This window comes from Lupinus angustifolius, chromosome LG15, assembly GCF_001865875.1.
Source record: "Lupinus angustifolius cultivar Tanjil chromosome LG15, LupAngTanjil_v1.0, whole genome shotgun sequence".
In the NCBI taxonomy this organism is placed as follows: Eukaryota; Viridiplantae; Streptophyta; class Magnoliopsida; order Fabales; family Fabaceae; genus Lupinus; species Lupinus angustifolius.
The window spans coordinates 3,331,887-3,342,712 of record NC_032023.1 but is presented as its reverse complement, the minus strand read 5'-3'; the positions used below and the strand labels follow the sequence as shown (position 1 = coordinate 3,342,712).

The window sequence follows — 10,826 nt, the reverse complement described above, 5'->3', positions numbered from 1 at the left end:
CACAAACCCAAGAGTTACCACAGATGACCATATTAATGTTATTAAAACCACTTTAAAACATCATCTTAAGGGTTGCAATCACATATATATGTGGTTGCGAAATTGTTCTAACACTGGCGTTGCGTTGCTGCAAAATGTGTTTTTCCACTTTCAATGACCTCTGATCCATATAAACATAGTTCAAATTTTCTAGTAGTTTTAAAAAAACATGTGAAACGATGACATTGTTCATGTCAATTCAATTAGGTTTCTAAATTGAAAAAGAAAATGAATCGAACCACTCTCCCTGGTGTTTAATTTAGTTCCTGAAGTATAATAAAAATCAAACTGGGCGTGGTACCCCTTGCCCTCGTTATAATTGGGAATATTAATGAGAATAAAATATATTTTCACATCGATAGATAGATAAGTTATTTTTTACGACTAATAAAATTATGATACATATCATGTTTATGATTTTTTGTACAAAAATATTTTTAAAAACTAAAATAATACACATGTTATAATTTTAGTGTCTGAAGGAAATAATTTATCTCTAATATAAAGGAGATATTTTATCTTCTTATATAATTGCTATGTGTTAGTTTCACTTCTATATTTTGTTTGAGAATAAAATATTTCTGGTATAAAGAAATAAATTATTTCCTCAACCACTAAAATCATATATTTAATTATTTTCTACAAAAATATTTATAAAACTAAACAAATAGTATATATGTCATACTTTTATTGAAAAAGATAAGTTATATTTTATTCTCATTTTTGTATATTATAGTTGCTCCCACTCCCTAAACTTTTATACCTACACAATACCATTGCCCAAGTAAACATTAAAACATCCATACAACACAAAATAAGACAAATATTAAAAGTTACATGTAATATATATAAAAATAATATCATATCAACATAAAATCGCAAATGTTAAAATTCAGAGAGAAATACTATTTTAAAAGTTAAAACATGTTATTATAATACAATCAAATGCTAACTTTTATCTAATTATTGTGAAATTTCCACCTTATAAAATTTAAAAGTGGATATAAAAGGCTGTAGAATATAATTACTAATATATGAAAGTGTTTAACACATATGATGTGAGAATTCACAATGTGTTCGTATTTTCTTACTGGTACGGGGATTTCAGTGGTTACTATTGTTTTAGGTTAAATATTTCAGTGGTTGGTTGTAATAACTATTGAAATTTGAAAGTGGGATCTAAACTTATCAAGAGGAGAAAGGTGAACATTAACATGTTATTAACAAAGTTAGTAACCGTTAGAAAAATATTATTTCCCTTTTATTTTAGAGAAGAAATTTGGCACACAAAAATTAAAACTGCATAACCAATCTAAACAATGAAAGATTTAATCAGAAAAAAATGGTAAATGGATCTCATACCGATAAGATACAATAATTATAATTATAATCATATATAATTATATTAGTTAAACTTGTTCATACTTGTTGATTTTCATTTAAATCATGCCGGACTATTTTCATTTAAAATTATATTTTTTATATAAAAGTGACTTAGTTTTTATAAAAATTATATTATGAAGAATTAAACACAATCATTCTGTCCTTTCTAAAACATGGTATTCCGATAAGCCACATATTTTATTTTAAAAAATAGTTTAAATAAAAATTTTTGTCAAATCTTTTTAACATTAATTTTACTATCATATATATATATATATAATTTTACCATTATGTTGTTTAATAAATAATTCATCAGTTGAAGTATTGTACCATTATATTATTATTTTGACTGATTTAATATGATTGTAGTCTTTGTAAATAAGATTTTTAATGGTATATTGTTAAATATTGCGGGGACTGTTTATGATATTAAAATGAGATTATAATGTTATTATCAACGTTATATGAACTTAATTATTTAAATTTCTAATATTACAAAAAGAAATACAAAGTTCAATCTTGTTGATGCATCTTCTTTGTTATGGCCCATGTCCAATTAAATAAATATTCAAAGCCCAATTTGGAGGCATTGTAGGGTTATTTTTCTTTTTCTATATCCTTCATTCTTCTTCAAGCCATTTTTTTTTTGTTGATTGGCAAAAAAAATGCAGAAACTGATATTAGCCCTTATTCGGTCAGTTACAGAACTCATTTTCAAAACCATACCCAAGAGAACTCATTTTCTTAAGCAAACGCATAACAGCATCATATGAGAAATCACCCAAATCACTCTATATGAAACATTCATTATTAATAAGACGTTGATCTAGTGATATAAGACATTACTAAATCTCTAGAATAACTAAAATGTTAAATATTTGATTTCTATGAACGACATTTGTTCGAAGGTGTAACTACAAACTCTGAAATGATTAGTTCCTTATTCATAAGGTGATAAGATATCCGTTACCAAAAAATTATTCATCATCTTCAGCTTCAACTTCAAAAAAAATCAACAATTACAAACCATAAATTAGACCTACATAACAACAACAAAAACTTCATCGTGAAAATATGCTTTCATATATATATATATATGCTAGCTACTGCTAACCCTTTATCATCAATATGACCACTTTTAACATTCCAAAAGTCATTGGATTAAATTAAATAAGTTGACACTTGACACAAACATAATTCATGTAAGTGTGCATTTTGATTCCCTTTCCCCCTAATGTCCAAATACCCAACACGATACTATCATATCATATTACCTTATATATAAAGAATTATTTATATTACGCTGTATGTGTTTGTCAATCTTAATAAATGTTATTTTTAGGAATCAAACTATTAATTTTTTAATTTTTTACAAGATTCTAGCCAAACTTTATATTACTAGACCAATGTCTTGTTGATAAAAGTATATATATGTGTGAAGCACATATCTTTTATAATAACATAATTAATGATTTTACATAATCAATATATCATTTATGATTTATTTTTATTACTCATATCTAATAATATCTAATAGTAAAAAATAATTAAATATGAATCGTAGATGATATAATAAAGTCTAATAATCTTTTTAGAGGATATATTTACAAAAGGAACAAACTACTAACTAAAGCTTCTATCTTTAGTGGATAAAGTCTATCTCATCCATTTGTAATTATATCAGAATGTTAATAATATTTCATGATTAATTGAAGAAATATTTGTAACATATGATGAGCACATTTCATTCTCACGTTTGTTGTTATAAAATAATATAAAAATATATAAAGACAAATCCAAAAATATTATTTTAATATTCGCATACTACTTTTCTTAAGCTGTTTTTTTAAGAAATAAAATAAAACGTCTAACAATCGGCATCTCAAATTTTTTAAAGATGTCCAAGAATGTTAAATATTTGTTGCAGTGTCATCTTAACTAATGCATTATTGAGAATTAAATATTAGAACTGTTTTGTTTTATCAAATGTGATAATCCTATTTATTAGTATTGTCTTCCAAACATCAAACACCACATGAATAAAAAATTAATTTTTGGAATTCTTAAGAATACCTACCCCGTATATTTAACATACATTCTTTATTATATCAAAAGAAAAAATCTAAACTAGTAAAATACTAAAAAAAAATGCACTAGTGAGATAAGATCTTGCTAGATTCCAAAAATATCAAAATTGTTAAAGAATTGATTATGAAAATATATTTGTTGTGAGAGACAATCACACATCTCGAAAAAGATTATGAAAATATACTTTGTCTCACACTTTGTACTACTCCACGTACTATGGGCTTATGATTGGTCAGAAAAATATTTAATAATTAAATTTTAACTTAAATATATTTTTTTATGACCAATCACATGCTCATTGGGCATGAAGTGGTACAAAGTGTAAGATAGCAGATGTGTAACCAAAATTAGTCTCTTTATACTTTTTTTTCAAGAACTTTTATGGTACATATTCGGCAAAAGAATTAACCATTTTATACTATTTTTCTATTGTGTGATAATAAATCTCATTTCAAACCCACACGACAAAGGGTGCAAATATACCTTAACAAAACATAAAATGTAATATTTACTATCAATATAAACATTTATACATAATTAATATATAATCTAATATTCATTTATATTATTATTTTTAAATAATCAATAATAATTAAACATTAATGATAAATAATACATTAATAATTAATAAAACTCATACATTATTAATATATACATTTAAAAAAAATAAGCCTAATCATGTCTTCACAATAGCACTTATCACATGAAGAAAAAATGAAAACACTTGAAAAGAAGATATAGCAACTTGAAATTTTTGATGGGAAATCAAACATAAAAGGAAATCCACTAGACATTTTAAAACAGTGAGCAAAAAGCAAATAGTTAGAAAAGAAAAGATAGATAAGTAGGTAATTGACTTGTTTGTGAAAGGTTTAATTTAAATAAAATTTAGCATCATCATTATTAGCCATACAAAGTCTAGGTAAATACGGCGTCGTAATAGCAACTCGCACGTGTCACTAACACCTTATTTTCGTAGACTTTAACGGCACTTTTAAATTAACCAAAATCCACGTCACCAAACGACGTTAATTCACGGCTTCGAAACGGAGGCAGAGTCTTTGACGGCGTTAACGTTTGCCACGACACCTGACTGCACCGTTGTAACGGACACGTTAGAAGATGACGGCCCTTCGCCGTTAGTTAGGTTTAAGTTGGCGCCGGCACTGCCGTTATGATTGGGAACGCCGTTAGTCAAGTGGTGATTGTTGTTCCTGGTGTGACACGTGGAGATGGCGGTGGCGAGAGATATGGGCATGAGGCAAAGGCCCTTGCCTTGGAGGTACTGCATGGCGGAGCCCATGTCCTCCTCCATGAGCTTGGCCACTTGGTGCTCCGACATGGTGAGGCTTTCGTTGTTGGAGGTTGACGCTGCCGTTTGGTTGCCGTTAGTAAACCGTTGGAGGGCGCCACTGCCGTTTGCTTGTATGCAGTCACCGCCTCCCTGCAAATACAAATCCGTCACATGACTGTTAACTTTGATGGATAATGAAACGGAGGGAGGGAAGAGAAAAAGGGGTCGGAGGCTAAATTTATTAGCAAGACGAAAGAACTATTTTTATGCATTAGGAAGAGACAAGTAAATAAAATAACTATTTTTATGGATTAGGAAGAAAACAAGTACATAAAATAAAACAATAGAAAAAATATGACATTTTTATCTCTTAAATAGAATAATATAACACTTCTATTCATCAATAAAAATAATAACTTATCTCTTTGGTGATGGACAAGATGCTAACTCTATTTTTATCCTACAAAATTTGTACTAATTTAGTTCCTACAAAATTCATAAATAAAAAACAGTTTTTAAAATTATTAAATGTTTATCGAGTTAGTTATTTTGGGACTATTTTCAATCGCTTTTAGGATGTTTGAATATTAGTTTGAACTTCTATTTTTCAAGAATCAATTTGTTAGGTATTATTAAAATTATTCTTTTATCCTATCTATAAGAAATGAATCTCTTTTGTTAATTATCCTTAATTTTTTAGTCTTTCTAAGATTATAGTGGAGACTAATGGAGAAAGGTAAAGTTGGTACAACCTAAAATAAATTGATAGTATGAAAGTGAAAAATTACTCTAGTTCTCTAAACTAGATCTACATCTGTACCAAAAAAACTAGATCTATATAGTTATATTAAAATAAACTCAATTATCAAGTAATTATGAATAATTAGAATTTAATTGGGCAAATGTAATAATAATCTCTCTGACGAGGGTGAGAGGGGAATCTGAGAAAGTGGGCACGCGTGCTACTTTCGGAATTGTCGTTTTGTGGTGATTGAGAATTTGGGAATTGAGGTAAGTGAAATGTTGGGTGGGTTGGTAAAAGACTCAAGTCCGACAAGGTTTATTCATTGTGCCCATTGTGTTTCATATTTTCTTCCTTCCTTTCATTTCTCCTTATGGAAACCTTCTCATGTTTTCTTTTTCTTCCTTCTTTTATCTTTCTCTTTCATCATTGGTTGTATAGGTCTTAATTTCAAAACTAAATTATCACTTCAAAACCAGAATTAAGTTAGGATTTAATACGAGTACAATGACAGTAAATGTTTTTTATAGTGTTAACAAATAATCATTATTAGTATATTAATTATTATTGATTCTCAAACAAAATTAGTACAAATAATGATAAATAATGTATTAATGATGTAAAAAATTTATGATGACATTGCATAAATTTTAAACTCATTACATTATAGACACTCTGCATTACTATTATTAAATCTAATTTTTATAAAGTTAATGTTTTAATCTTTATAATGAAAATAATAGTCATACTAGTTCTTAAATCCAAGAAATAATTTGATTAAGAGGAGGATCCACTCATTCCTCTTATTATAGCTATCAATTGTAGGAAAATTTAATGATTTCAATTAATGGGTAGATCTAAATCATTAGATGTCTCTAGAATTGATAGATAGAATGAAGAGTAAATTTAAAAAACTACCAATTCATAATTTTAATTCTATGGATTAATAAAATATTTCCTAAACTTAGTGAAGCTAGTGATACTTCCTAATATATATTCACAACTTTGTATAGCCAAAAACTTAAGATAGGATTGATTCATAGGAATGTAAATAGATGACTCAGAAAGCTTATAAGTCCACACTTATAGTGTATACTACAAATTTTTGGAATGTGGTTTTGTCTATTTTTTCATAAAGGGGGTATTAGAGATTTTTTTGATTTAAAAAATTTACATCATTTTTATTCCAAATATTTTTACAGGAGTTAAACAAATTCGTAAACAACTTCACCAAAATAAAAACAATTATGCCCTACCTTTAATTGAAAAAACATATCTATTTCAGGGTTCCATCTAATTGTATTTTGGTTTGGAAGAGTAAAAAGTAAAAAGGTCTTCTCTATGTTATGATTTTTAGGGGATAAAATTGAATGGAAATGGAAAGCACACTTCTACTTATATAGGAACTGAAGGAAAAAAAAATGGTATATGAGATTTTGTCTCATATATTATATCGTGCAAATATTATTCAATTTAAATTTTTATTATTATTATTTTTGCTTTATTTTCATTAAAACGAAATATACTGTATAAGATAGGATTTGGAATTATTTATGCAAAATGATAATAGCAATAACCTGAGAGGGCATATCAGCAGCAAGGGGTGTGGCAGAAGCTGCACCGCCCAATCTGCTCATGCTCAGAACCTGTAACCCAAGTAACACAACACAATGTTTTTATAAAATTAAATAGGTAGGGGTCACTGGAATTTTATAATCAGAAGCCCATAACCTATACTTTAGACTAATTTACATAAGCAAATCAATAATTTAAATATGTTACTATTACTTAATGTTGATGAGGAATGTGAACTTCAATAAAGAAATATTAGTGTAGGAGTAAACAAGGGAAACGCACCTTGACTTGGAGCTGTAGAAACTTCACGTAATCGATGATCTCATCCAGCATGGATGCTTTGTCTGTCTGTCATTCCCCAAACCAAACGAATATTTCATATAGGGATATTGACCCATTTATTGTTCATGTATTTTTTATATATAATAATAAATACTTCAACCCATAATTAATAAGATATTGGTTTGGTATGTTAAGATCTCATTAAATCTAAAAATATATCAAACAGTCAAATGTTTGATTCCTAAGAACAATATTTCTTTAACCAATACATGAACAAATTATATCTTTCAACCAATAAAGACATGACGAAATACACTTATATAAAAAATATTCCTAATAATATTGCTTCAATATCTTTCAACCAATAAGGTGTTGATCTAGCGGTGTAAGGCTCAACTAAATCCCTAGAATGATAAAAGATCAAGGGTTCGATTCTTAAGAGGAAGACTTGTTGGAGTAGTAGTCTCACACTCTATGAGGGAGTTGATCTAGTAGTGCAAGACCGATGAGTTCCTCTGTCCCAAGAGGACTCTGTCTCTGTGTCTCTGTCTAATTGATTATCACAAAATAATATAAAAATATTATTTACATTTTTATAATTTTTTCTCTAAATAAAATAACACATTTTGATTGGTCTGGGATACTAATAGGGACAGAAAATCTTCATCCGTGCAAGACCTACCAAAATGGTAAGGATTCGATTCCTGACGGTGATACTTGTTAAAAAGTTCCTTACTCAAAGGTGAAGATGTAACCTTGTAGTACAAAAAAACTAAAAAGATGGTCCCTATAGTGACAAGTGATCACCGTTAAGTTGGTGTCAAAACCTACATGCTTTCCAGCTAGCTTAGTACTAAAAAAAATACTACATACAATTAATACTATAGTAAAAATACTTATTGATTGCATTGATTCAAACAAAGTAAAACATGATGCAGGATTATTGTAATGATATAAATGGAGAAACTATTGCATGCTTCAGCATCAATAATTTTAATCAAATTATCATCATTGATAACACATTAATCAAATTATGAGTCAATGATGAACTTTTGGTTTCTGTACCATACATATAATAATTTATGGTATAAATGGAGTTTTTACCTTATTGGCATTAGGAACCAGTTCCTGCAGTGCCTTCATTCTCTCTGCAATTCTCTCCCTTCGTAACTGCCACATACAATACCAATCACCGAAAATAACATAAACATGTCTTATCCGGAAAGGAAAAAAGATATATCTACTGACAGTGTAAAAGTTCTTTATACTATTATTATAATTATCGTATTGATTGTGTATAAATCTTTACATTCTCGTATATTCTGATCATCCAAAAAACATGTCATATTGGAATGGCTATCCTCTCTGTAAAGAATAACATTTTCCTGAAAAATTAACGTTTTAAAGGAGTAGTTATTGCCCTCCGAAAATGACACCTGAAATTATTGGGCTCGATTTTCTGAGCATAAAAAAAATGTTAAATGAAGCCAATAATTAAAGTCAAGAAAAGAAAAAGTACTAACTCTTTCAGCAATGCTGTGTGGGTCCGTGGCTTGACCTCTTCTGGCTCGAACCCTTTGCCTAGGCTGACCCTGTATTCCACCTACCGCACCACTTGATGGAGTGGCTTGATTATTCGTTGCACCCTGCATCACATTCGCATACCGTCAATGAGTTGGATGAATATTATCTCTTATATTTAGTTTTAAGAATAAAAATATTATTATAAATGCAAAACAAATGATACAATTATCATTTCATTTTACTTTTTGTATTGTTTTATATAATACTTCTTTGACTCGAATTTAATATGTTATTGTATCTTCCTTCTTCAAGATGAGTATGTATAAATTTTTATAATAATATTTCCTTCTTTTCCATACTAATTTTATATTCTAATTGTAATATGTTAACATATACGGTGTTACTGATATTTTCTTCACAATAAAGCCTTATTTCCGCACAACTCAAACATTATAAACTATGATTTGTGCGATCGAATTTTAAAAATCATGGAATTAGATGAAAATAAGAATTATCTTAGAACAAAAAAGAAATGCAAAATTAAAAACCTGAGGAGGTTGAAAATGTTGAGTCTGGTTTGAAGCTTGAACGGTTCCATGCAAAGATCCAGCTAAACCGTTGTGCATAGCTTGAAGAGAATCCTCACCACTCTTAAAAAATAAAACCAAAATTTTCCAACAAAACTCAGCAAACACAAACAAAAAAATTACACCACCAACGTAAATAACAACATGAAAAAGCTCTTAGGTATTGTCCCTCAAACTATTCAATCTCATACCAGATTATGAGATTTGAAAGATGACCCATCAACGACGTCGTTTCCACCCAACGAAAGCGGCATCTGGAGTATCCCTGAATCTCCGGCAACGCCTCTAGCCATGAGAAATTGGTGGTGGAGCAAAAGAGCCGCCGTAGCCGCCTTGTTCGTCGGAGATGTAGCAGTAATCTGGTGGTTACGGAGCTTAGAGGCCAAGCCAACGTGTTCATCATAAGCAAAGCCAACAACATTATTTTCAACGTTAGACAACGTTGTTTCCTCATGCTTTTGGTCCCACAACATGGGTTTGTTGTTAATGTTGTTGTTTGGGTCTAACCAAGAAGAAGAAGAATCAAGGTTAGAGAGCATTTGTTGGAGGAAATCGTCATGGGAAGTGGGGTCAAAAGGATTGAGTTGTTGGTTGTGGTTATTGTTCATGAGAGGGTTTTGGATCTGGTTGTTAAGGTCTTGGAGTGAAAGTTGTGAAGAGTTTATAAGGGAATTGATTCCTTGCATTTCTCTGCTAATGGGTTGCATAATCTTTCAAATTTGAAGATAGATAATTAAAGAAGAGAGTAAGAGATAGATTTAAATGGACTGAGAGAGAAACATAGTTAGAAGTAGAAATGAAAATGGAAAGAGCATTGGGTTTTGTGGATCAAGGAACAATCGATTTCTGTGTCTGTGTATTGTATTTGAAGTTGAGTGGAGTCGATATTTATATACCAAAACATGAGTATTTGTTGATTATTTTTATTTTGTTTGGATTTTTGGTACATATATTTTTGCAACACTCTTAATAATGGAAAGCAAAACCCTATTAATATATTGTAAATGTAAAATTATTCCCTCTATTAACCCATTATAATAATCATATTGCAACACTTTCATTATTTAATTTGAAGAGTCAAACATATTATATGAGTTTAATGTTGGTATTAAGGTGATGTGACTGAACATAATTAAACATAGTATGCAAAGAAACCAAAGAAATTTGTCGTAACGAAACAAAGTTACGACTACAACGAAGTTGATATAACTATGTTATAATCATGATAGGGTAACATTGTTTCCTTTTGCTCTAAGTCATCGTCTCAGACTCTTAGTTGATTTGATTCATTTCACAGGGATGCATTATTAAC

General features: G+C 29.2%; 1 protein-coding gene across 2 annotated transcripts; it reads right to left on the bottom strand.

Moving 5' to 3' along the window:
* Positions 4,335-10,390, bottom strand: LOC109328643 (transcription factor bHLH66-like). 2 transcript variants are annotated; one of them, XM_019562206.1, is made up of 8 exons: positions 10,285-10,390; positions 9,706-10,240; positions 9,476-9,577; positions 8,927-9,049; positions 8,508-8,573; positions 7,404-7,469; positions 7,124-7,192; positions 4,335-4,954 (listed from the first exon to the last, which is right to left on the bottom strand). In XM_019562206.1, exons 2-8 carry the CDS (start codon positions 10,219-10,221, stop codon positions 4,544-4,546), a joined length of 1,353 nt encoding a protein of 450 aa, XP_019417751.1. In that variant the 5' UTR covers positions 10,222-10,240; positions 10,285-10,390; the 3' UTR covers positions 4,335-4,543. The 2 variants fall into 2 exon arrangements, with proteins under 2 accessions (XP_019417751.1, XP_019417750.1); XM_019562205.1 differs by having other exon boundaries at positions 9,706-10,374.